This window comes from Bemisia tabaci, chromosome 3 (assembly GCF_918797505.1).
Source record: "Bemisia tabaci chromosome 3, PGI_BMITA_v3".
NCBI lineage: Eukaryota > Metazoa > Arthropoda > Insecta > Hemiptera > Aleyrodidae > Bemisia > Bemisia tabaci.
The window spans coordinates 23,973,637-24,001,636 of NC_092795.1; the positions used below are offsets into that span (position 1 = coordinate 23,973,637).

General features: G+C 35.3%; 1 protein-coding gene across 1 annotated transcript; it reads right to left on the bottom strand.

Annotated features, from left to right (window-relative positions):
• Nucleotides 1-395: 395 nt before the first annotated feature.
• gig (TSC complex subunit tuberin) lies at nucleotides 396-27,998 on the bottom strand. Its single transcript, XM_019042349.2, has 30 exons — nucleotides 27,809-27,998; nucleotides 27,128-27,264; nucleotides 25,653-25,843; nucleotides 24,850-25,047; nucleotides 23,510-23,684; nucleotides 22,411-22,611; nucleotides 21,738-21,879; nucleotides 20,808-20,959; nucleotides 19,292-19,464; nucleotides 18,238-18,406; nucleotides 17,370-17,594; nucleotides 16,189-16,492; nucleotides 15,229-15,347; nucleotides 14,327-14,495; nucleotides 13,721-13,882; nucleotides 12,641-12,951; nucleotides 11,554-11,735; nucleotides 10,875-11,029; nucleotides 9,925-9,995; nucleotides 9,556-9,715; nucleotides 8,520-8,695; nucleotides 7,782-7,959; nucleotides 6,916-7,081; nucleotides 5,629-6,049; nucleotides 5,003-5,208; nucleotides 4,127-4,256; nucleotides 2,788-2,883; nucleotides 1,695-1,949; nucleotides 1,153-1,323; nucleotides 396-746 (listed from the first exon to the last, which is right to left on the bottom strand). Exons 1-30 carry the CDS (start codon nucleotides 27,876-27,878, stop codon nucleotides 546-548), a joined length of 5,466 nt encoding a protein of 1,821 aa, XP_018897894.2. The 5' UTR covers nucleotides 27,879-27,998; the 3' UTR covers nucleotides 396-545.
• Nucleotides 27,999-28,000: the final 2 nt, after the last annotated feature.

Consider the following 28,000-nt stretch of genomic DNA (forward strand, 5'->3'; position numbering starts at 1 on the left):
TTGCAATCAAAATTTCTCTTGTTTAATGATTTATTTTTTGATTTATGACTTGCCAATGACTAAGTTGTAGGGAATTAACTTGAGCAGAATTTGGAAATGAGATTATGCTCTATTGTTTTGGTTTGAACCATCACAGATCCATCCGTCAAAAATCGCAAGAATGATGTAGCCACTAAATCAGTTTATTGAGAAACAGTGCAATTAAAAAAAAGACTGCCTCTTTTAAACTACTTTGGTGCCATCTCAAAATCAACAAACTAAAACAAATTCATACTAAGCAATTAAATCAAAATTTTTAAGAGTAACCAGTGAAAACATTGAGGTTATGGCAGTTTAATGATTCCATTTGACACTTCTACCGATATTTTGTAAAAAAAAATAAAAGAGTCAAGGCATTGGATTGAACCAAAAACAAATTATATTTTAAACAGGTACAAAAATTCCGCTGAGAAAATGCCTGTAAAACAAGCGGGCTATTTTCTTAATCAATAAAGACACACAGAAGCAGCAGGATAAAAAAAATCATGCGTCACGTATGAGTTGACTCAAGTATATTCTGTAAAATCATCCATTTGCACTCGCCGATGGTATCGCGTATCGGTTGAGTTGGAATTCTGATTTTCAAGACTCCTCTCTTGCATTACTTTAGTTCCGATACTCTTAATTTTTCTCAGGCGTTCCAACCAGTTTGAGGCGTACGGGTTCCTGGCATTGCTTTGGAGGCTCTGCAACACCCTTGATGCCAACTGAAAATTAAATAATAAAATCAATTCAAATATTGAGTCTGCAAATCTTAGATTATAATTTTAAGGTTTTAATTTATCAGAAATTAGGAAGCTGAGGGCCAAATCTATCACTTCAGATAAAAATGTTGGTTACGTCTAACAAGAGACCTAGATACTTGAATACTACATTCAATGAAATTCTGATAGAGCCACCCCTGAAACAGCTACTTCTCCAGAATAAAGACAGCAGCAGCTTGTCTGCTTATATTCTGCATATGAAATTTTCACTAAAAGTATCATTTTCTTATTCATTAATTTATTTATTTATTTACATCAAAAAGGTTAATAGTGACGAATTTAAAAATATATCCGGCAAAATGTTGTAGAAATGAGACAAATTAATTGGAAAAAGGAAGATTCCACTCACATTAGCATGTAAAGCTAACTGCCGAGCAAGAACAGCTACATTCTGATCGGAGACTATCTTTGGTTCTGAGTTTCCTACATGTTCGACTAGCTCTTCTCGCACCTTGACCGTAACTTGGTTACTTCCATGATCCAACGGTTCAATTATGACACATGCATAATTGAACTGACCCTGCAAATAATTCAAAGGTTACCAGAATTAGCTGCTAATTAATCACAACATAACTAAATTATAGGGGAAAAGAGAGAATACACGCCTTTGTGGTAATCTTTCAAAATTTCTCCTCTCATTATATTCCCTTAAAATAAAACATACTAAAACTTTCCGTTAAAATTTTCATGGACTTTTTTCTAAGAAGCTACAGAAAATTAGAAAAAAATTGACAATGTAAGGCTGTCCAAAAAAATAGAGAACTTATCACCAAAAACTCAAAATCAAGAGCACTAGTACTGATGCACAGAAATTACTGTACAAACATTTTGGAGTAAAAATTTCAAGCTAAACGAGAATGGTGATGGTCGGAAAGAAAGGAGAATGTTTACCTTAACGGTTCTAATATTATAATCACAGCCGCTTTCATTGTAAACTATTGTAACAAAATCGTTTCCGATGTTTTTCTTTTTGTTGTTGCAATTCGGATCAGTGTCCAGTGTGGGCATGAGGGTTGCCGTGTGGAAAATCACCTGCATCACATCATCTTGCCAAACAAATGCGAACTGACCGTCTGTCCCATTCATCTCCAAACCACCCAGAAAAACATTTGTTGCGTCTGCCAATTTGATTAGAGTGCCTAGTCGCTGTAAATAGTCACGAAAAAAAAAACAAATACAAATCAATTTACCAGTAACCAAGGGGGTAATATACCAGAGCCGACTTATACACCGATGACATCATACCTCTCCTCTTACTTAAAGTTGAGAGTGTATGTTAATATCTTGCTTAGGTATTGAGATCTGAACTTGGCGTTGCGTCAGTGTCTCTAACGTCGTTTGGTTAAGTGATTGTGATATGTAAGTATGACATTTCAAAAAAAAAAGAGATCTCTTTCTATTTTCAACTGAATATCCATCCACACTTGAAATTGTGCTTTATCTCACAAATAACACGTGTCTAGAAAAAGTTACTTCAAATTTCATCCTAGAGTAGAAATGACGATTAGGGTTTGAAAAGGGCATTAATTTGTTATAGTGTTTCAAAATCTTCATCAGCAATTTTTATTTTTTTGTGAGGGAACTATTTGATCATTAAACTTGAGATTTAGGCCGAAGATATCATTAAAATATGAAGAATATTCGGTTCCACTTCCATTTTTCGACAATTTTTTTTTCCTATTGCCCCTTTCATCACATGGCTAGATTTTGTATACGCATGCCCCACAACAGACATTGGCTTGTCATGCTAATAAATCAAAGCGCACTTGGCCGGGAAACATCTACAGTTGCAGTTCAGATTAGCCTAAACAGATGGAGCTACAAATATGAATACTTTTGAATAACGGTGGCAGAGAGATAACTGAAATGCTACTAGAAGGATACAATTTTGAGAGAGTTTAGAGTAAAAATATAATGGGTAATTTTGAAGCAATGAAACTAAGAGGTACCCTTTCCCCACCCAAGTCTTCAATAATCACTTTACCTGTAGAAACTCAGCATATCTGACGGAGCCAAATTGGTTACGTAAGATTTCTACTTCCGAATTGGCTTGTCCTGGTCCGACATACAGAACGCCAATCTGAAAAAATATTATATTTCAATGGTTAGCGAGAAAGGATTCTAACAAAACTGATAGAAATTTGATCAGGAAAAGAGAAAAATCAATCTCTGAAAAATTAAACCTTTGCAATACTTCTAGATAACAAAAAGGAATTTTGCCAGATTTGACGAGCCTTTCGCAGAGAAATAGATGTTAAAAATGTTGACTCAGTTGTTCGAAAAATTAGAAATGGACTTATAGACAAGGTGCAAATTTAAGCATTCTGATAGACGTTTGAAATGAAATGAGAGAGTACCAACTCCCTGACGGGTTGTGGGAGGACCGAGTTTTGTGGTGGTTAGGGCGTCGCAGAGCGCCAGAGAGGGCTATGAAAGCAACTCTTAAGTATGTACGATACATGCTTCTCCTTAAAAATTTCATGTAAAACACAATACGTGTAGCAAATATTATTAAAAGTAACTCCTAACTAAGATGCTAACATTTTTCTTTAGCACCAGTTACGCAAAATTTAAATTTCCTGCTCACTTAAAAAATCAGAGCCTACTTGAATCAAATCGCGCTTTATCATGGTTTTGGTAAGCTCCTCGATAGGCAGCTTTCCTTCCCCACTGTGCATTGTTCAAAGAGTAAACATCATGCAATAGCTGAGCCAAAGCACCGATTTTGATGCTGTCATACTGCCAAGACTGTAATGGTAATGTTTAGTGTGCAATTTGACTCAAGCAGATTGGCTCTTTCGTGCATAGGAAGTTTAAATATATACATCGGAAAACGTTGATATCTTGGTTCGCAGTTATTTTCAATGATTTTCATTGCATGAATCCTGTTTTACGTGAAATAATGATGGGACAACATTAAAATTCGCATTTCATCTGGTGGTCCTTTTAAACATGCAGAATTAGCTCATTTTTACACAAATCGAAATTTAACTTGCAAGTCTAGAATTTTTTTGTATTCATTTTTTGCGGGAGGGAATTTGGCTTTCACAAATACTCAAATTAAAGGCTAACTTCCCTTTTTTTCTATAAAGCACAGATCTATTTTCCGAAGTAGAGTCCAAAGAGGTCAAGAAAAATGTTCACATGATAACGTTGCTTCCAGCTTCCTGAAATTCTACGTCTGCTTCAAAATTAGTATTAATGAAGAATCAAGGTCAGTGCTGAGCAAAACTGAAGTTTTTATGAGAGGTAAAACACTATTTTAAACGTGAGTAAGAAAAGAGAAATAAATAAACCTCAGATGAAAAACACATTTCACATACCTTGTGCGTTTCATAAGGTGGAATGTAGTCTAGAACATTGATTGTTCTTTGATGGTTTTGAGAAATCAACAAAGGTTTTTCCGTCGAGTGTCCAAAAAGCGCTGAATGATACAGTTGCAGAAATACAAAACTGAAATTTAAAAGTAAAATTGTTACACATACATAACTGGCAAAGGGAAACTCGAACTCGTACTAATACAGCTTAAGCAAAAACAAATTGATAAGATACCACACACGCTTAATAAGCATGGTATGGTAAGTATGTTATTTATGACTGAAAAACTAATCAATGTTCTATTTGCAACTTAAATGAAGCCACATGTATATAAGTAGCAGGTGTCGAAGTTTTGGGAAAATCGTTTTCAACCTGTGCATTTCAGTGTCCATAAAGCAAATAGGCAGCAAGGTCTCCTCTAAACAATGAGTTTTAGAACCGCAACTCCATGTCCAACAAATATTTCCTGTGGGGCAAGGCCTTTTTTTTTTCTTTTTTCTTTTTTTTAAAGGAAAAATATTCGATTCCCTAACCAAATTTTTTTTTTTTATTTCCAAGTTTGAGATGCTCATGTGCACTGATTTCTATCGGAACAAATTCATAGTTGCAAATAATTCCGTTGTTATATTTTCGTTTTCTTTGATGAAGAAAAATCCCTCTTCATAATACCCTTCAACTTGAAAGCTCTAAAATTCAAAATTTTAAGTATGAAATTTTATGATGTAATCTTTCATGAAGACTAAACTCAAGGATTCATTTGAATGAGAACATGTAATATCAATGCTGTCTGGTGCGTATATTACAATAAATGGAGCATAAATTCATATAGTGCATCAGATCAATTTATGTTCTAATTTACAAGAGGGGATGTTGACTTTTACCTTGGATTTACGCCGGACTTGATTGTTGGCTCTTTGGGCCGGGGTATCGAATTGTGTTTGGCTTTGGCGGAGGATTCCCATTCCATTTTAGGTTTCCGCGCAGGACTCATGACGGATATTGTGTGACCTCTGTCTCTTTTGAAAGCTAATGGTGGCAAAGTGGCAGGGTCTTTCCTTCGGTCTGCTTCAGAGGGCGCAGCAGATTCCTGACAGAATGAAAATAAAAATCAAACAGCTAGACCTTAGTAAAATTTTATCAATAAGTCTCGATTGAAAAAGTCCTATCTTACTGAGGATACTCTTTATCAACCACCTGTTAATTGGAGGAGGAACATGATAAGAATTTTTAGCTGTAATAAAAATATGATCTTCATTTCAACGATCTTTGAAGAAATCAAAATATCAACCTTAAAATCATTTTAAATCCTAAATTTATCAATTAAAATAGGTGCTCACTAACACGAAATAGATATTGCATCTTCTCAAATAAAACAAGGATATTGTCTATGAGCAGCTATCAGAAATCCTTGCTGAAAGTTAAAATTTTACTCCTAATCTAACCTAACCTTACCTTAACCGAACCTAATTTGGATCCACCGGCATCATAGAAAAAATTGACCTCTTACCTTCCCATATTTATACTGCAGTCTCGGCGACAACTGTGAAGCAGCAACTGTGGGCGCAGGGAATTTCAGAGCTGATTGCGACTGTGCGTGACTCGACGGAAGAATGTTCATAAGAGTGGATGCACCACCACCATCGACCGAGTCAGTCCCATTCGACGTTACCCCTGAGCTTTCGTTGACTTTCGGTTCTCTCGAAAATGGAGCAGCAGTATTAAATTCACTAGCTCTTGTACGATTATCAGAGACACTAGACCAGGGCTCGGGGTCTATGGAAATCAAGGAGGGATGAGAGCCGGTTATGGTCTCCGGAAGTGTCGCCAGCGTCACTTGGTGGTGGGGCGTCTCTAAGGATGATGAATTTGCAGTTGGAGGCGTGGAACCTTGACTTGACATTTCCTCTGGGATTGCCTCACAATTTGTTCTGTAGAGGAGAAGAGTTTCAGTTAATAGCAGTGAAAATTTGCAATTGTTCAACCCAATTCAATCAGTTTTCCATTGAAACTGACTCTGAAATTTTTCTGATTTCCAATCTGAGAAAAGTACTGATAAGTATAATCTAAGATTCTCCATTATGAACAGGAAAACAAACTTTCATCACAACTAACACCTAATGAGGCTGATAAGTTTCAAAAACCTGTCCCTTTCTTCAGAGTTGAGGCATTTTCGATCAAAGTTCACGAACTTTTCTATCTTACATTTAAATCTTTTTTAATATCACCTTTCTAATTAATGATGTTATGGGTTTGATTTTTTAGTTTCACATTTTAGCATACATACGCAATGATAACGTTTTTCTTAGTTTTATAATAAGTTTGTTACTTTGATTTTACGGGTGTTTCTCCTTTAACCTGCATGAGTTCAGTTGCTTCAAAAACTAAAGAAAACTTCTGTTAATTCAAAACGCATGGGTATACAGTTTATTTATTTTTCTTTATAAATGAGGAACATTAGTAAAATGTGTACTTATCATTTATTTTGTTGAGCCTAATGAAGATATATAAAATTCAAAAAAACTTCCTTGACTGTCATTTTCTTTCAGCTTTCCAAAGAGCTTTCGTTTTTTTTTAGAGTGCTGGTTTGCAAATGAAGTCATTTTTTCTGTACCCACTTCTTGCTATTGTGTGTCCTAAACTTTTTATATGCTACAAGACTTGTCAGATATTTGAATGCTTTCAACTTTAGAGGAAGTGAGAAGAATTGTTATGGTTACATAAACCTAGCATGATTTTGAAGTTTTGTAACTGTAAGATGGATTGCAAGTTTGGAGACCTTGCGAGAAACTTTTACCTTAGATCCTTATTAAACATCTGCTTGGTTAATTTCTTTGACTCAATTACACCATCTTTGTCCTGTTCTTGCTTGCAATCTTTTTGAAGGAATGGATTTTTCCAATTGGAACTCATTTCAGGACTTGAGTTTGAACGTCTTACAGGATTTCTATTTTTTGAGTTAGCTGAAACATAAAAACGAAGAAGAGTAAGAAGGATACAGTCACACAATGTTCGATATACATTAAAACTAATGATACCTGAACTTACGAGAGAAGAAAATGTTTAGGAAGGCAAAAAAAAGTATAATGGGCCGATCATAGAAAATTTAACAAATTTTAATACTACTAAAATGAAAAACGAAATTTTCAAGTTTGCCATCCATGATTCAACATAATTTTGGCCTTTTTTTAAAGTTTGATCATCCTTAGTTTTCATTTTTGTAACTCATAGATCTCTTACTTATCTGATCCAATTCTAATATCCCTCCCGCTGCAGCTAGGATCTTGAATGCAGGTTGCCTTTTACCACGATTTAAAGTTTGTGCAGCCTTGCATTGAAATCAGCTGCATGGAACATGGATTGCAGCAGAGACAATGCGTAATTGGGACAGTGGCTATGACAGGAGGAATATTTTTGGACGTCATTTTGGATTTCTCAGCAATTCGCAATATGATAGAGGCCAGAAATATGCAATATTGAACTCTTTTTTTGTGGATTAATATTGGCGAAATAAATCTGGGCAGATTCCTGTGAGCTAAATGCATTTTCCAATTTTCAAAAAGGCCACAATTAAAAGTTACGAAACAAACGAGGGTTTTGAATAGCCTCTAAAAATAAGATGCTGAAGTTTCATAATTTAATGCGTGTTTGAAGTATACTTACAATCAAAATCTTCTAGATCATCTTCCTCATGAACGCTGTCAATTGATGAGTGCCGCGAGGGTGAGAAAGGAATGCTCACAGGTTCTGAAACTATTCTTTCACAACTGCCAGTTGTTGATGATGGGTTTGAGTTGTCTTTCAGGGACTCAACAGAACTGCGGTGGTTTTCGAGACCATTCTGATCATGATTAAAAAACAAAAGATGTTGAGAAAGCTTTTAATCACAATGGGTTAGTGACTCCTATTTTCTTTCATTAATTTGCTGAAAGAACAGAGTGAGCTCAGCTTCTAGGAATTTTTCCAGACTTTTCGAACCTTACATGGCAAAGCAGCCCTGTTTTGAAAATGCCTAAAATAGGAATTGTTTGTAACAATATTTTTAGCAGGCTTTGATGACATACTCACTGCTCAGACAGGAAAAAAGGTGTTTGCTGACTGACTGAACTTATCCTCGAGCATCACCTAGCTATGTCAACTCAAATGTCAGATTTTCATCACTTTTTTCTCCCATGAGAAAAGATTTTGTGAACTTTTTAAATTTTTTCTTGGTTATTTCACGTTTTACGTCAAAAAATACTATACCACAACCCTGCAATCATTTAAAAGGAAAGACACACAAAAATCATGACCATAAAAAAAAACAAGAGTTGAATCTGTAAGAAGCCAGGGAAGTTTACAGCTTCAGTCAATTATTGTGAAATTGAAAAATTCTTTGTGAAGTAAAACAAAACAGCTTACCAAAAGAGGTTTCAGGGCTAGATTTTCCTTGGCCTCATCCTGAGACGGCTGGTAGATTTCCTCCAATCGTTTTGATATCGTTGGGAAGAAAAGGGTTGTTATGTCTGTGAAGGGGAAATCTGGCAAATAATGTGACGTCATTTCATTTTGCAAACGCATCATCCAAGAAACATCACCTTCAAATGAATAATTGACATCAAAATTAAAAATGATATGATAAATAAGTGGTCCAAAGCACATAATAAACTTGCAAACTTAGAGGATGAAAAATAGGACATCCATTGGTGGGGATAAAGGAGATCTTAGCAAATGTCTTCAGATGATACAAAATTATTATCATATTAAGCTAAAATCAAATAAGAAAAAACAGCAGCAACAATCAATAGATATTTTTATGTAGGAGGCTGGAAGGAACTAAAACAAAACTAAAAACAACTGAAAAAATGAGGTAAAACAACTATGAGCTCGACAATTAAGAAGGAAAAAAAAATCGGAGAATTAAAAAACTCAAACTCACAAAAAACATTAAAGTAAACGCTGACATGTTTTAGGACCCTGCTGTCCATGTTTCGAGGCTGAACTTTTGATTGCGTGGTTACCCTTAATGTCTTGTTAGATTTGATTCCTGTCAGGGGTGATTGGATGGATGCAGTAAGAGGAGACAGTTGAAGGTCTTAAAAGCAATGAAAATGTATAAAAACAGAGGATTGATAGTAGATTTGGATTCGGAATGTTGGGAAAACTGTTTACCTGAGGTGATGGGTGGCACCCCTGATAGAAGTCAAGTCAAACAAAATGTGAACAACAACCGGCTAGCGAGAATTCAGCCTTGAAAAAGGTCCCAAAGCTAGACAGCTTTTACTTTAATTCATTAAGAAAGTTAACGTTTTTTAATACTTAATAAGATTCTTTTTTCTTCCTTTGAAGTTATCAGTGTTCCATATTTCCTGTTATTTTCATTCTTGTGTAAGCCGGAAATAGAGGTCAAAATGTAGAAGGAGAAATTTGATTTTTTAAAATCATTTTCCTTCCTCACCTGTTGGTCTTCTGATGTATACCTCTGCCCAATTCTGACACCAGCAGATGCAAACCTGCCGTTCTTTTTCTGTGGAGCCTTGATTGGCAAAAAGGTCTAGTTTATTTTCTGGCTCAAAATCATAGAGTTTCTTCTCTTCCACAGGTGACCGGGAATTTGTCTGAAAAATTAAGACGAAAATTAGCCAATTTAAATTCATCTTTCATTCATTTTCTTATGTTTGTTACACAGCTTCCTCAGAGAGAGAAAAATAAAGTTTTAAAATAAGAAATAGTTTTTATGAAATACATTGAAGTGATTTTAATCTGACAGATTGAACTTCTTCTGACTGAATCTGTTCTTTATTTTTACGTTTCAAAATGTACTTACATCACCGGGGTTTGGAGCTTTTCGATTCTTAGAATCACTATCTGCAGCTAAAGGTGAGCCAGGTTTGGCATCTGTAAGAAAAAAATTTTAAACCTTAAGATGTATCCTTGAGCAACAGAGAAAAGTTATTAGACTGCGATATGCTTTCAATTTTATATTTTTCAAAAATAAAAAGGACATTTTTAAGAATACCAATTGAATCAGGCTACTTTTGAATCACAAAGCTTGGTTGCTGGGTTATGAAATCAAGGCATATTTTCTGGATATAGTTGGAAATGGCAAGTTCGCCCACAAATACATTTTTGGCACTTTTTGTACATTCTGATCAAGGAGCCGAGTAAAGTTGAGGATTTTCTCAGGAAAAGGACGAGTAGAAGCTTACACCCTTTTTAGGGAAACGCATTTTCTGAATCCTAGTAATTAGAAATGATATAGACTTCATAGAGTGTGGTGGGAATATGTACTAATTTTGCTGTGTTTCTATAGGAGGCAGCATATCATCACACCTTGTCAATTCGGCACATACATATTGGGCATTTCTACACTTGTCTTATTCACGCATTAACAGTTTATGAATGATAGCTTAAATTTCTCTTATTTTTTGGTTAAAATGAAAAATGAGACATGTATCCAACATTCCATCCTCCTTCTACACTTGCCACAAGAAAGTTGATCCAGATAAAAGGGTGTATACCATGTTTTTGTAAAAGCTTTACTGTAGAACAACCATTCCGTTTGTTGATCTGCGATTTTGCATACTTTTTATAAGAGTGAGGTTGCAGGACGGATCAACCATTTCAGAGAGGATACGTTTTTCAACATTTAAAATTGCTTTTCCTCAAAACTAAAAGTTTTGTTGGATACCCTTTTACCAAAGAAGTTCTGAATTGATACTTGGGGAAAATATACTTTCAACTTTGAAAACAAGGTCAATTTGTAGTGCAATTCACCTTTGTCCAATCGACATAAATGATTGCATCTATCACAGAGATCGTTTCGAATTGGTTTTTGAGAGCATCCACTGGTAGTGACAGTAATGAGCTTGTTTCCTAAGAGCCACGTCATGGATTGTCCTCCATGTAGCAAAAACTCAGCGCTAGGTTGTCTAAAACAACAAAACAGATTTGGAATCGAAATATATTTTAAAAAAATAAAGTTTTTTGATAGGAAAATGTTGCTCACTTTCATGTGAGTGTGCTCAAAGTTTTATCTACATGTTTGGTCTGGAATAGAAACAGAAAACAAAAGAAGTAGTTTTGTCGCACTTGGACAAATTTATGCTCAGTTTTAATCTATGACCTACCGTTCTTCTGAAATGTTTCATTGATAACACTTTAAAAAGATGTTCAATCAATGTCGATAATGCAAAGAATAATTTTCCTCAACTTGAATGGATGTGGACAAATATTCTAAGAATTACTATTTCACTTGATGTGTTAGTTTCACATTTCATTCTGTGTACTTAAAATGCTTCATATTCTCGACACAATACCAACTTTTCAAAAATGTACTAATGTCTCATACATTAAGATGACTCAAATGTACTATAGAAAAAAATGAAGAAAAAAAAGGACTGAGAGACAATCACCAAGATTTGGAAAATGCATTGAAATAAAAAACTGAACTGACCTAACTGGCATGGCAGCACAAGTGGAAAAGGTGTACCTAGCCATGAGATCAATACAAGTTTCCGTCAATTCACGGTGGAATGTCATTAGCGCTTCATCTATTGGAGGTTTCAGATCTGAGACAGGGCCCCGAGAATCTAATCGAGAGGCTCCACTGATGGGCCTTTCGCGCCTTCTGCTACCCTGAGAAGAGAACAAAACAAGGATAGAATTAGACGAGTGGACATAAAATCAGTATGGCTATGTATCCTCATGCTAACAAATTGCTTGGTGAGTTCAAATTCTGGCAGTGGTTACTGTTGCTAGCTCCTTACCCTAAAAAGGCACCCACCAATGGGCTTTTCACAAAATTTTAATAAGTACTGACTAAAATGCTACTACAGAGCTTTATCGAGCGGTCAATTTTTTAAATAAAAATAAAGATTAAGCGTTTTGATACCCGTTTGGGGCAAAAACAAGTGGAGCCTGTGTTAAAGGAGGCTCAAGCCCTCTTACAATGCTGCAACGTGCTTACACTCTGTGTCATGAACATGCTAAAGTTGTGGATCATGTTCTCAGTAACAGAAAGCATATGAACAGGGAAACTGTAAAAATCCATATCTTGCTTGCGATGTTTCAAATACATCAATACATATAAGGATTACAATACAGCAAAAATGCGTTTGAACCAAAAAAGGATAAATACATCTGAGGTATATAGAGTGTGGATATGTGCCCACTCTAAAGGAGTACATTGACGTTGTAAGTTGACAATCACATAACTCGTTTGCGGTGTCTGAAAATCTCCACCTCTATGTTATTTTTTTAAAGGAGAACAAATTGGCATCATTCTTTGAAGTTTACGCAGAATTTTATTCGCACAGAGAAGAAAAATCACGGTAGTTTTAAAGAATTGCTGTTGAGTATTTTTCCGTTTAAAAAATAAAGTATGATAGGAAGTCTGCGACGTCGCAAACCGAGTTATGTGATTGCCGACTTACACCGTCGACATGTATTTGTCCACGGTACTAAAAAGGGTCAACCTTTCAACTTTGAACTCGCCTTCAGAGATTCTCCATGAAAAATCACGTCAGATTCAATCACTTTACCTGTTCTGTGAGACTGGAACTTCTTTTCCGGTTGGTGGAGTCTTCATTAGTTATATCAACATTTTTCATCATCTGACCTTCTTCAAAAGGGACAAGCACATTCGCCTTCAAACCGGTAATTATGAACTTAACAAAATCCCTCCTAAATGTGCGACGGCACTTGAGGAACCACACAGCTATCACATGATGAGCAAGAGAGACTGTATAGTGATTATACTTGAAAGGATTCGTGTACGGCAGAGCAATCGCAAATACTGACATGTACTGATCACCGACAAAATTTGCAAATACTTTAGGCAATCTTGTGAGCACTGCAAATGAAAAAATTTCATATTATAAGGAGAGAAGATTACAAGGACAAAGAGGTCGAAGGAACCAACAATGAGTTAGGCAATTCAATATCTTTCAGCTTTGGCTTCCTAATGAAAATTAAACAGACCTAGCTTGCTGCAGAGAAACTTTAGTATTGGGTTACAATTTTAGGATCTCGTTGGCTTCTGCCGGGCAATGTTGTGAGTCACTTGGTAATACAACTAAGAATTCAATTAATCTCAATTTGACATGGGCTAACCTAGGGAACCTGGTACAAGTAATAAGTTAAATTTTGCAAAGCATCCTTATTTAATACAATTCTTGACGTCCTCTCTACCGTTCCAAGAAGAAAAGTCATGAAGTTATTTTGTCATGTAATGGTAAATAAAAAATTGATTTCTTAAAAAATCATTATATCACTAAAAAGGCAAGGGTGTAGTTTGTAGTGAGTGTACCCATAACTATGGACTGAGGTCCTCTTCTCTTTAGACTGTCACAAATTGAGCACTGAATACTTTATCTGCCAACTGAATGGTTGTAGAAAAAAACAGGGTGAATTAAATACTTATACCCATTTTATGCAAAATAGCTGTACGTCAACCCTACACTTTAGGTTGCCTCTGTAATTTTAACTTTTGGTAAATACCAGCTTTCTTGAGGTCGAACAATAAAGATTAATTTCCTTATAAGGTAGTCAAAACAATTCAGAAGATAATGAATAATGAGTGCTTTTCTGGAAAAAGTTAGACCTCTCAAGAAGTTCCTCACTAGATAAAAATTCCAAGATGGGCACTGCAATGTAGACTGTGGCAGACATTTTAGATAGATTCAGGAGAACACCTGGTAACATTTTCACCATGACGTCCCTCATTTCAAGGGTGCACGTTGTTAGGGCCATCACACACTGTCGAGCACATCTTGAAGCAAGACCTGAAAGGTAGTAAAGAAGAAAAATTAGCTATTACAACAAAGACCCTACGTTCAAGACGTTGGCAAGAGATGCACCTTTCTGGCCAAAATGACTCTGGAACCAGTGTGCTATCAGGCATCAGATGAAACTCCAAGTCATGTTCTTTTCTCTACATGAGTTCTGGAGATCAGAAATCACTGGACTAACCTAGAGCTAGACAACATGCTCGTCAGACATTTTGAGAAGTTGGAAAGTCAGATTTAGGAATGAAAAGGTCTATACACATATGTATACTGTTCTGTTGAAAATGTTGCAAAAATGCAAGAGGCTTGTGTAAGAAAAGAAAAGCCCAGACTCAAATCGGACATCCTAATTTGAGATTTTCCTGGATAAATTTTCCTAGATTGACGTATTTCATAATATGAGTAAAATAAATTAAAAATCGAGCATCATTCATTACTCACCAACTTCGAGACACTTGATAAGTTTCTGCTGAAGAGGAAAATCCAACGAAGAGTGGTATGATGCCAGAGCCGCAAGAACTGGGTAAATATAACTATGAAAATCGGTCCTTGTAAACTTGGGGGGAGCATTTCGCAATGCTTCAGGCAGCCCTCTCGTTTTGTCATTGATCTAGTGAAAGAAGGAAGAAATTAAAAGAGAAAAAACCTTTTTTCTTGTAAAAGGAAAACAAAATAAAAGGGGGGCTTGAATCAGAGGTGTAGCAAAACAGAGTAGCTATGAGAGAGCGACTTTGAGAAATTTGGTACTGATTTCAATAGGTGCTGCTATAGATTCACACCCAGATGCAGATCTCTCCGCCCTGAGACAATAGGTGCAGCGACTTTTGCTAAAAACTTTGCATAAATTTCATTCTCTTCTCTGACAGATTAATTACCTCTCTCATTGCAGTGGATAGGATGTGTTTGACTGTGATTCTAATAGATCTTCCTTTTGAAACTCATTGATTGAACACGTCAAATATCAAATTAATTCAAACGTATTACCTATTAATAATAATTTTTTTCAATGATAAAAGACTGTATTCTGTATCATTAGTTGTACATTGGGGTCCAATGGCTCCATTTAAAATAGACACAAAACCTGTCTCATTGCATTCATGTCAGAGTAGTAGAATGTGTCTAAGTGTTCTTTGTAATTGGAACTAATATTTTAGGTAAGATTTGCTAATGATAAAATTGCTAATGAAATATGTGACACAACAAATTCTACACAAAATTTAGACTTTAAGTTACAATTTACAGTATTTTTGGGAACAATCGGAAATTGATACATCGAGCATTGCAAAGATTATTGCCACTAAACCGATCTATGAACATTAAAAAGAGATTAACTGTCTAGTTACCATTAAGCATAGAGCTGCTGCCAACTGGTCGACATCGTTTCCATTTCGAGCTAACACGAGAGCTTTGTTTTTGAGGGCTTGAGGCACTTCTTGGAGGACAAGCAGGAGGACTTTCCAATCTAGAAACAGGAATGAATAAATAAATGAACACACTTATGATAAAAATAGACTCAACATCTCATAAACACAATAGTGTATGCAAGCACTAAGTGATACAATGGCAAAAAATAGTTGTGTGCTTTGCATTCTACACTCTACTGCCATCTAAAATGGTATGGTGTATTCTAGCAAACAACCTACTTCATTAGATTTTTGAAGGACTCAAACACTAGTTTACACAGACTTTCAGAGGGAATCAGCATTTATGTTTACAGATCCATGGATAAGGAGCCCATAAAATTGTTGACAGTGGAATCTCTTTGTAATACTACCCAGAGCTGTAAAATCAGGGATACAAAAAAAATTAAATAAAAATGCCCCTTCGCTAAAATCGAATTTTTGAGACAGGATGCATAGAAATGCATAATGACAGTATAAGTCTGCAACCGCATATCTCGATTTGTGACAAGGCAGACTTCCCGTCATACTTAATTTTTTAAACCGAAACTACTCAACTGCAATTATTTAAAACTGCCATGATTTTTCTTTTCTACGCAAAGAAAGTTCTGCAAATGCGTCAAGGAATTATGTCAAATTGTTTTCCTTAGAAAAAATAATGTAGAGGCGGAGATTTTCAAACACGGCAAACGAGATACGTGGTTGCGGACTTACGACATCGACATGCTTCTTCCTCAAGTTTTAGACTTTGCTAATGTGCATTTCGACACTTCTGGGTTTCTTTACGTCAAGACGACTCTCCTTCAGTATAAACCAAAACTTTTAACAGGCTCAATCTACAGCATTATTTACAATAACAGAGGAAATTTGGTCAAAGAGCACTCTAATATAAAACCTGCATACCAAGCTCTTGTTTGAGGCAGGTGACAACTGCTTTGCAGGCTGTCGCGAGAGATATGTAAGTTACTTCACATGTTGGGTACGTCACTTTGGATGGAGGGTTGGAATTTGAGAGTGTGCTGAGAGAGCTGATGGTTGATGGGCTGGTGGGTGGACTTGCAGCTTTCTCTTGTGCCAGAGGAAGACCAATAGTACTGTGATGATCGACCAGTAAATAAGGAGAGAATCGGAATTCTTCTTGAGGGTTTAGCGGGTATCCTAGATGGTAGGTTGAATCGGCTCGTAGGCGAAGGAAACACTCAAAAATCTGAAAACAGGTTATAGATATTTACAGGTTATATTTATTATTCAAGGACCATAACAGGATGGCACTTTTAAGATGAAAAGGAGAGGATTAGGAAAACTGATAAACAGACATTCAACATGACATTAAAAACAGAAAATTTTGGGGAATAAGTTGAAAGGGATTTATTTAAAAAATAAGAGAGAATAAGTTTGAGCCCCAAACATGGCCATTCTAAACTTTTTAAAACTTTTTTTTAAAAATATGTTTTTTGAACTACAAGCTCGAGAGCATCATAATTCTAGTTTGGTTAACATTTTTTGGGCGCTTTCTGAGCCGAGATGCAAGAAAAATATTCCCCTGAGGAATGGTACCAATATGCCAATTTCACTGTCTGCACTTGCACCTGCAATTTTCAGCACTTGCTACTTTTCTCATGAATGGTCACATGTTAATGGTGGAATCTCTTTTGTAATGTTTCAAAATCTCCGCTCCTATTTTACTGTTTTAGAGGGAACAAACCAACATCATTCCTTCAAGTTTTCACAGAATTTAATTCACTTAGAGATCTGAGAGAATCATGGCAGCTTTTAAGAACTAACGCTAAGCAGTCTCCCGATCAAACAGTATAGCATGACAGGAAGTCTGCAAGGTTGCATACAAACCATTCGGGAATTTCACCACCATGATACAAAAAGTTATTTTTCATTATAATTTATTTTCAGTGAAGACTTTTTGGAAAATCTACAAAGTATTTTCTTTCCATTTATATTATTTAATATTTTTTGCAAGAGAAATATCTGGAGAGTGATAGCATAAAATTTTGAAGCAAAATGATTTTTCAATGCAATCAAAACTTAGGAATATAGAAATAGATAAGAAACGGAAAAAAGTGGTTTACCATAAATCTAATTGATGTAACTTTTTCCAAAACGCTAGGATGTTTGTAATGCATATCAAGATGTGAGACCAAGAGACGATAGGAGGCAAGAGCAACTGACGATGGAAGCTGATAGATGTTTTGGGTAAAAACTGATATCAGTCCAAAAATAACTGTTTTGATGTCCGCTGCTTCTGTTTCTGAGAGAATCGGTGGATTCGGCTGTTCGAAAGGCCGCATCAAAATCTTTGACGACAAAGAAAGAAAGAAAAAAAACATCATTCCCGGATAAATATATGCATACATTGCAGAGAAAACAAGAAAAAATTTAAACTAACAGAAAAACAAGGTTAGGACTGGCAAGTAATTTGAGGAAATTTGCAGATTTTTTTTTTTTTTTTAAATTTGGAGACTAGGAACAGACTTTTGAGCAAATATGTCATGTACTTAATGCCTTAATTCATATGTGTAATTTCAAGCTCACAATAAGTGGTTGATAAACTAAGACTTTCTCCAAACTTAACATTTCCCTTTCAAAGTAAATAAAATAGCAGCTCAGAGCCAGTTAGGGAGAATAACTATTTCCATCTATCATTTAAAATAGGCAAGGAGTACCTAACTTAGACTGAACTTTTTTCAGACTATCATTTCTTGATTAATATCATTCAAAACTGATCATGAAATTTGTCAATGTAAAATGTTTCAGCGTTGATACATACGCTAACTTCTTTTGCTGGATCCATGGATAAAATGAAAACATGATTTACCCGATGGATAATAAATCTAAATAAGACCGTGGAAATGAGAAAGTAGGACGGACAAAAGACAACTCTGTTTAACTCCAGAACCTTTCGGTTGCGATGAAGGGTGGAATATCACTATGCATTACCTTTTCAACTATGTCCATTAACTTTAAAGCTCTTTTGGCGTCGCACTCAAGACAGAGCTTAACAAGTAACTCGGCTGCTGAGTTTCTGACGATAACTTCTGATTCTTGTGCAACATTTTCTAATTTCGGGATGACAATATTGTCGACTAATTCTTCTTCATAGCAGGACCTGGATACAAGAGTAAAGGATACTTAAAGCTATTAAATACAGCTTACACTAATCAGAGATTAGACGCTCTTACTTAAATGTTCTTACGTTTCCTAGTTTGATACTATGAATGAGATTGAGGACCTTAGTGCTCAGAAGCAAATTGCTCAGGAGAACAATCGGACTACATTTTGTAATTCGGAGCTCATATTTCATTCATGAAAGCACCTATCTGCAAATGGGCATTATTAGCAAGTATGTTGTTTTTTAAAAGAGCCAGAGGTAGCAGTTTTCAGATGCAAAATGTAGTCCAATTAGCTAAAAACATCTCTGGTATCCCAAAGAAATAACTGTTAGCCATTTACTTCATTTTTCTGCAAAAAGAGAAGGTGAAGTTGCATTGATACTCCACGCACACTACGCAGTGTAGCAAGAGTCGCCAACGAACCCAGATTACGCAGTGAGGGAAGGCTACACTCTCGGCGAGTGAAAAAAGTCAGAAATTACATGAATAACAATGCAGCCACGGAAAGGCTGACGAATGAGAGCTGCTGCAGCTTTGGGTTATGAGTATGCAAATACCTGCTTTCTCTGACGTTCTATTGCATCCAAAATTCACATTTGCCTCATTTTAACGAAATGTTATCCACACCTCCAAACTTGTGTCTGACTCATTGCAAAAAACCTTAATAATGGAGCAGAAAAATATGTCTTAGGTTTTTTGACTTGGACAAAATTAAAGTTTCTGAAATTTTCTTTTTTCAAAAGGGGAAAATGACAGTTCCAGAGAAAAATCCAATACAGGTGAATTTCCAACTTACTGCTGATCCAACATATTAAGATTATACTATAATTGTAGTGATTCTTACAGAGATTCCCAAATGGCTCATCTCAAAACTTACTTACCTATTGTAAATTATTATAGTTAACAGAACGTTAAGAGTTTTGATGCGGATGGGATTTCGTTTTTCTTTATTAAAGTAGATGTCTACGAGGGATTCCAAAATGTCAAGCCAGTTAGGCTGCGTTGGTTCGATCGAGTTTGATAAGTAATTGACCAGTCGAAGGATGGAACTTTCCTGGAAGGGATTAAAAGCACAAAACGGATTAAATTCGATAATACTCGTTCTTGATACGTTTTTCATGGCAAAATTGACAGAAAATTAGGGACACAGCTAAAAATTATAGGTTGTAACAGAAAAATAATTTTAATCTAATTAACTGAAGGATGACTTTGATGGACACAGTGACAACATCATAAGTTCATCCAAGATTTGTCTTTGTTTTTCAAGGCAAAATAAGGCCTTACAAGATAACCAGCAAGCACATGTATTTTATTTATTCAGAGTGACTCGATCATATTATTTACAACTCACACTAAAATAATTGAGGTCACAAGTTATCAAATATTCTATAACAGAGCATATTATTCGAAATGATTCCAAAATTTGCAAATGAGTTATGGTATTACTACTTTGGGTATCGGTTCTACAAATCTTTGGTAAAAGCGCTATAAGTAAATTGCTGCGTTTCAATGGTCAATATTCCGATTTTTTCATGCAAAATGTTTTTTGTTTGGTATTACAAAAAAAAAAAAAAAAAATTAGGGCTGTAATAATTTTAGAAGAATGTTTTAAAGTTGTGTAACAAAAATGCCTTAGTCACAGTTTCCTTGTTAAAAATGTTTTGCTGAGAAAAGCTCAAACTTTGTGATAACTCACAGCCCTCTTGCTGGTAATAGATAATTTCATTTACGTATACCTGCTATGCATAAGAAAACATCAAGAAAAATATTTGATGAAATATTAATTATTTTATGAAATTTATAAATGCTCTCAATTTGCAGTCTTGGGGTCACATGATAGGTGTTAAATCTTGAAAGAGCAAGGATCTAAATCGCTTGGTTATTTCCCTTTTTTCCCTGTGCTCATACCTAATTTCCCAAAAAGAGGAGGGTTTTCAGCCTCCTTTAGTCTTTGCAGCACTGCATTTATTTACAGCCTTGAACACTCTTTCACTGATTAACTAGAAAATTACTAGGCTTCAAAGTTTTGCCCCCAATCAGTACTTTTATTACATTCATAATACTCTGACAGATTCCTTGAAAGGATGCTGAACTTTGAACCTTTTTACAAAAATGACTTAAAATTTGAAATTTTCACTTTAATTGCTATTCAGAGTGCAACTAAGACATATATACAAAGAGTTCTTTTTGGTTTTGCTTCCTTATTTGTGAAGAAAATAATCATAGAGCTGATCTTTAGGAGACTGAGGCCAAAAATGGAGGGTAAAAGTTTCCAAAACCTTCCAAAATTTGGCTGATGAACTGTCTGAAATTTGAAAAGACTTAGCCAAGTGATAGAAAAAATAAAATTTTTAACATGAAAATAAATAGAAAGAGAAAGTGCAAAGTGTAACCAACCGGTCGCGAGGAGGCACATTTTTCTATTACTTCAAAGACTTGGTGTTTGTTTCCCTTGAACTGATTAGAATCCATGAGCTGTTCAATTGAATTCAATGTATCTTGTAAGTAGCTATCAACTTGCCCAACAGCTGGAAGTAGGGGCTGATTTGCTAAGACACAAATATAAACTTCCGTTAGGTAAATGTGTATTTGCTTCAAAATTCTATTGCGATAAAGTTATGATGACAATGACAGCAGTGTCTGATAAAATCCATATTTGAGACTCATCAGCAATTTGCTTTAAGACTACTAGGGCCTTGATTCAATAAAAATTAAATCTTTCAGTTCAAAAATAAACCAACTCTGGGGGGAAAAAGAGGCAAAACTGAGAGAAAAAAAATTCATTGGAAAAAATATTTTTTAAAGATTAGAGAATGTTTTAGATACACGTTGTGAATCTATTGTGGTTAGGTCAATAGGGAAGGGTTAAAAAATGTTTGCTCTTCTGTCAATTGATGCTTCCTGAAAGCGGTGGTTTTTGAATAGATCAAAGTCCGCTGATATTAAAATGGAAAGTCATTTTTTCCCTTCTTTTTTCAAATCTCTAAAAGCATAAAAAATTATGAAGACTATTACAGTAATGTCTGATGCAACATTTGAAGTTCTGTTTATCTGTTTCCAGACAATTAAAGCCTTGGGCGGTTCAGATTGCCAAGGATGATTGACGAAGCTTCAAAATTTACTGGATGGTAAAACGGCTCGCAAAATTTTGCACGATCTAAATTTTTCTCATTAAAATTTCTTCCAGCAAAGCTATCAAAGGTCTCTCCAAATCAGTGGAGGCTGAATTGTCTTCAGATTTGACATCATATTGTTACAAGTTATCTCAGAATTTATAAGATAGAAACGAAAAAGATAAACAGTATCCAAAGCACAAGAAAATCTTACCAATGTGGACAATAATGTCATCAAGAATGAGCAGAATGAGGTCCCACGAAGAATCATACAACTCACTTCCAAAACGGGAGATTAAAGACTGAACACCCAACATGACTTCAAAAACTACTAGTGTGTGATCACATTTCAGAGCCTAAAAATTTGCAGAAAGAGTTATAAAGTGGGAATACTGGCAAGCAACTGAAAGGATCCTACAAGTGAGAGATTTTCTGTGATACAGCAGACTGCAAAATAGCATAATTATTATTTCTGTTCTACTGTAACTACTTTGTATTTTACAAACACATGTTGATTTTTTTTATTTAATTTTTTTATTCTTGCACTTGCTTTCATGATAAAATGAAAACGACAGAGCTTCTGATCCATTTTAGAAGAGTATGAATTTATTTAGATTGGCTTCTATTTAGTGAGCGGTTCACAACCTTCATTTTTATGAGGTATCTTCAAGAGGTAAAATATTGTTGACTCAAATAATCAAGACTAGTTTAGACCGCTTCTTGTTTCATGTAATGACCAATTTTGAAAATACTGAATGAAAGACACAAGGCGCACATTTTCTTAAAACTTACAAATATTTTAGGTGCGTGAATGAAAACAAAAGAGATTATTTTGCATTCAATTTTAGTAATTTACTAATTAGAAAAATAGGTGTGATGAAGCTTACAGCTCTGAGGGATGGAAGAACAGAGGTGGGTGTGCATTTCAAGGTTGTGACACGATTTTTACCCCACAATGCAGCGGTGATGTAGAAAACCGCTCCGCGAACAAGACCCACATCAACCGTGGTGCTGGCATCTTGAAGTATTCGACACATGATGTACATTGACACATGCCCTAAATGGGTGCCGATCAGATTTCTCATCACCTAACATGAAATAAAAAAATTAGATATCACCAAGAGGAAAGAAAAAAGAATAAGAAACACAAAAAACATGCAAGTTTTTTCAATCAGACTTTTGTCTCCATGAACCAAGGATCTAATAAATCTATTATACATATAAAGATTGGTAGGTACAGTAAAAAGTCAAGACTTCAAATTTTGGTTAGAGAAAAATTACACGAAATACAACATTTTCAGGATGCTTAAATTAGAATCAAATAAAACAGAGGTACAATGAAATAGATTTGCAGAAATTGGATCAGCTTGAGAGCCTGTTAAATCAGGAAACAGCTATTGACTTTTAATCTATTGTTGGGAAAAACGTGAGGAGTGGGGAAAAACTATTCCAAAAAAAATTTCCTCACCAAATCTTCATGAGATCACATTTTTATGCATCGGAATTTAATTGAAAATGAGCTCAATAGTACCATCTGATAAGAATTTTCTTTCCATCAGAATGATGTGATATTTATTATCTTCTGTACTTCACAAGACAACGAACACCAACTTCACTTTTAAAAATGATACTTGATGTGCTGGTTTACGGTAAGTTGAAAAGGTGCACAGAGATCTATCTTTGGTCATGTTCCATTGCTCTGGTTAGCTTTCAATTTGAACGATAAAATTTTCACTCAAGAAACTGGTAAAACGTTTCCATATACCTTCAATGGCTCATCTTAAATTTTTAATCCATGCTACTTGGTTCATGAGATTCAATTACTGTGCAGGTTAAAAAAAGTAAATTGAGAGAAATTTTAGGATCTAAAGACTAAAAAAAAGGCCTATGAGGTTTATGTAGGGCTAAATAATTTCCTGAAGGTAAAAAGTTAAAAGAAACTCTAATTTCTGAATTAAATAAAATTAATTGATGTGAAGATTCTACCTTCCAGCTAAGTTGGCAGTAGGCCTCTAAATTGACAGTGCGGCATAAGGCAGAGATGAACGGTGGTAAAGATTCGGATGCAAGGTTGCTGTAACTGATGACAATCTGAAGAACTTGAAGGCCTGCCAGAACAACTTGGTCAGAGTCATGGTTGCAACAAAGCTCACATGTATTCCTGAAACATAATAAAAGCAGAGGAAGAGTTATAATTGTCATGCAATTGATTTGTCATTGATGACTTCACAATAAGTCTAAAGAATGGTCTAGAAAAGGAAAGAGCAAGGTCCTTTGGACTTATTTTTATTCATTAAGAATGGAAAGAACCATAATTTACCTCAGCATAATTCTTCCAAAAAACTGGACCTTAAACCACAAAAATCCTGAATTTCTAGTTTTCACCTCACTCATCTAAACTCATAATATCTCAAAAATTGGTATACTTCCAAGAAAAACAGACACAATATAAGAATTTAATCGCCATGAGAGTTACTGAGATGGCAACATTTATCACAGCTGTGCAGAGGGATGGCGATACGTACAGGACCAAAAAGTGGTGAGCACCTCTGAAAAACTTTCCCGGCTGTAATGAGGGTAAAATTGCCTTCCATTATGGATTAAATATATTTTGGGTTACTTTAAAAACTGAATTGCTTCGGATGAAGCGTGCGTTACTTCCTTCAATATAGTCACAAATTATAATATTAGAGATTTTCCATGAGAAGCACTGATAAAACTGGTGTAGGCTGGAGAAAAATTGAGGATGTCTCATTTTTCAAGGACCGAACACTTAAAACATCTCATCTCTTTGTCAGGATTTGTTCTACATTGCTATGAATCAGTGAAAAAATATTAAAAGTGGTCCTTTATTTTGCGCACACAGAGTTCAAGTTTTGAAACACATAGTCATTTGAGGGAAATAACAGATTTTGAAAAGTAGGATTGATGACGCAATTGGGTTGTGATTCATAAAAATGTGTTTGCTACGGTGTGCAACACAAAAAGGGGCAACTCAGAGGCGGAGTCAGGAGAACTGTTCGATCCATTGTTTAAGGGTTGATTGGCTTTGGCGAGTCTAAATCCTTTGAATGTGCAAACATACCTACGTTTCAACCTCTAAACAATGCCCCAAGCCACTAACTCTACCTCCCAACCACCTCGTGTGGTAGTTTTGTGTGGTAGACTGTGAGGAAAGATTGCTCTAAATTTGAAAGAAAAATTCGAGAGTTTAAACAATTTATTACTGAAACTGGAATTTTTGCTTCGATTCCGACAACAATTACAAGCGCATTAAACTTTTAAAGAACTATGACAACAGGAGAAAATTATACTTTAACACTTACTGAACAATGCCTGAAATAACTTGGTCATCAATGAATGCAGCATTGTACTTGATACAATTGGCCAAGATAATTAGGAACTCTTGAGCATAATTAGCTCCAACAACAATATGCATCCAATTTAACAGAAATGGCCCAACTGACTCTTCAAAGTACTGAATATCTTGTCCATTCTTCGTTAAACTTTGAAATAGTTCTAACCTGGAAATATAAAGAAAAAAACATTCACTCTGTTAATTCTGTCCCTTCCACGGAACAAGTCAAAGATGCTAATAATTAGATAAAAAGCTGTAGAAGAAGCTAAATAAAACACAAGCCAGTCATTGTGCTTCCTAGACTGCATATTGATGGATAAATGCAGCAAAAGTGTATCTTAATTGCCACATTAAAAATTTCTGATTATATTAGATTCCTTTCAAGGAAGACTGATCCAACTGTTCCCTTGTAATTTAGGGCAATATTTCTGTTTTTGGAATGAGTGAAGAAAATTCATTAACAATTTTAACAGAGACATCTTTTTTGTTTTCCTTTTTTGATAGTGTCAATTGTGCAATGAGGTGCAAAGTATCTTAAAATCTAATCGGAGGAATAAAAAAGAGAGGGTTATAACTTGAAAAACCTAGGAGCTGCAAATTATTGTTAGCCTAAGGAGGCAAAATCAAATCTCTATTCTTAAATGTATCGATTAAGATTGAGTTTGAAAACAAACAAATAAATTTTCCTTTCTCAAATCTCGAGAAAAGACTTTTCCTCGTAAGTGCAGTAACAACTGGTTTGCTACTGAAGAAATTTTAACCCAGACATACCTCTGCTTGACATCTTCAGAATTGTGGTGGGCTATGACATTGAAAAAGTGTACACGCATTAAACTACCAAGCCGATCATACTGCCCTTGAATTAATGACCGGAAAAACCCAAAAGCTAAAAGGCGATGTTCACGGTTGACCTCCTCTTGAAGCAGATCTTGTAAGCAGGTCCACAGTCTTTCTGCTGCATTCTGAAATTAATGAACAGGAATATTTTGGTTTAGGTATTGAAAAAACACATTCCTCTATTGGGAAACTTTTATACTTCAAAATAAAATATTACAGACCAGTTAAGTATTGCAATATCACAAACCTTTGGGGACTTAGTATGCTCCTCTACTCCGAATAGAATTCTATGTGCGTACAATTTTTTTGTAGTTTCATACGTAAGGAATTTTTCAGGATGCCAATAGACTTGCAGGGAAAATATTCTCCTTTTTGTTGGGTTATCACTGATGGATAACAAAAATTATTGAGCATTTTTGGACAATAGTCAACTAGGTATCTTGCATGATAAAAATGGGGTGCTCAGTTAGGTACAAACTGGAGTGTTCTTTAAAGTTTTCCCTTCAAATTTTATGATGAGATAATTTTACATAGGTAGCGAGAAGTTAAGAAATTAACTCTAGACAAGATATAAGTATTAATAGTAAAACTTTAGTTGAATTGCAAAACCTCACAACCATGTCATTTGTATAATTTGCATTCCATTAGATAAGCCTAAAGAAAACATGTTAATATCTCGCTTGAGAGTTAATTTTTGAACTTCATGTTGCATTTCTACGTAAAAGTTTACGAGGAACCATGTAATGTAGCGCTTTAATTCATAACTCTTCTGACCCATTGGAGTTCGTTCTGCTATAAAAACATAAACAGATTTAGTGGCCGTAAGCATCATAGTTCTACATTGCAGTTCAGTGGTTCTACTGAGGACAAATGCATCTTTTGAAATTAGTATAGTAAAAACATATTCTTTGGATGAACCTAAAAACTAGCAACAAGAGAACAGCCTAGTTGTTGGATTGAAATTTCCCTGTGAGCCTATGCATTTTGGGAGAAACATACAACCTGATTTTTCAGCCCTGTAAACAACAAACAAACCTTAGAATTTAATAACAATACCTGGCATACATAGGAAAAATTTCTATTTTGCAGCAGGGTTTCAACCAATCCTTGATCTCTACGATGTTCAAAATGACTAGAGAAAAATGAAAAGAAAATAAGAGGATCCACCACAACTTCAAAATTTAAAACCATCCCTTCCAAATTGGATACAGCAGAATGGTTAAATATTGGTGTCTTTCTGCAAAATTTAAAGATTTCAATTATTGCTAATCAACGTTTTTTACAATGTTCAAAGAAAAACCTCTTGATTGATATTGTCTTTTTGAGATGTGCTTAATCGAGAGGTAGGTATACATTTTTCCATTCATGTTTAATAATTAAGATATGTACATTGACAAGGAAACACTTACATCTTCAAGACGGTGGCTGGATACTATGTCACTGAGTGCACTGATTGTTTTAAGCCTCTGGTTGATGGGTGTTTCGTCACTCAGCTCCTTTATTACTTCTGGTGTTAAGACATAATCTTTTTCAGGTCTGCTAAGTCCTATATGAGGGCATTAAGCAGAGTAACTAAGATTCTTGAGTGGACTTTCAGAAGGCCAAAATGAGCAGTTATATCAAGAAATACTGATGGTAAAATAGAAGCCTTTCAAAATATTAGCGATTGTTTCTGCCTGGGCAAGCAGTCCCTTGCATTCCTGCAGATATAAAACCGGTCGCTGTGATTTGATGCTCTGCAGAATGAAATACGCCACTATACATCTCAAGTGCAAGAGCAATATGAGTGCAAATTTCTCTTTGCCTCTTCATATGGGAGGCATTATCTCTCGATCGTTCGACTGATAGCTCGCCAAAGACCACACTTCTTTGTCTCCTAGGCAAGTGGTCCAGTTGACCAACTGCTATGATATTATCATAGCTTGAACAGCAGTCTAGTTTTTTAGATTCCCGCTCTTTCGCTCTTACGTTCTGTCAGCATTAAAATAATTGCTTCCGGGAAAAATCGGACTGAATACAAGTACATAAGTAAAGGGAATTAACAGGGAAGTATGACATAACCTTCAAATTAGAACATAGAGACAACTCACCAGTTCCACCTTTGTTTAGGCGGAAAAATTGCCGCAGCTTTTCAAACGTCTTGCCATCCTTCGCTGACATGCTTGGCTACTGCAATCAAACTTACATTTTCCTCACACCAATTTCATTAATTATTATCAACTCCCTTATCAGTGACACAACCTCAAACCCGATCCACGAACCAACAACAACACCATCACCTC

What these genes read in the sequence shown, in the direction of transcription:
- gig (XM_019042349.2), bottom strand. Translation starts at nt 27,878, where the DNA reads ATGTCAGCGAAGGATGGCAAGACGTTTGAAAAGCTGCGGCAATTTTTC. An exon ending in TGCAGTATAAATATGGGAAG is followed by an intron (nt 5,209 to 5,628) that starts GTAAGAGGTCAA and finishes TCATTCTGTCAG; the next exon opens with GAATCTGCTGCGCCCTCTGA. An exon ending in AGTTAGCTTTACATGCTAAT is followed by an intron (nt 747 to 1,152) that starts GTGAGTGGAATC and finishes TTTAATTTTCAG; the next exon opens with TTGGCATCAAGGGTGTTGCA.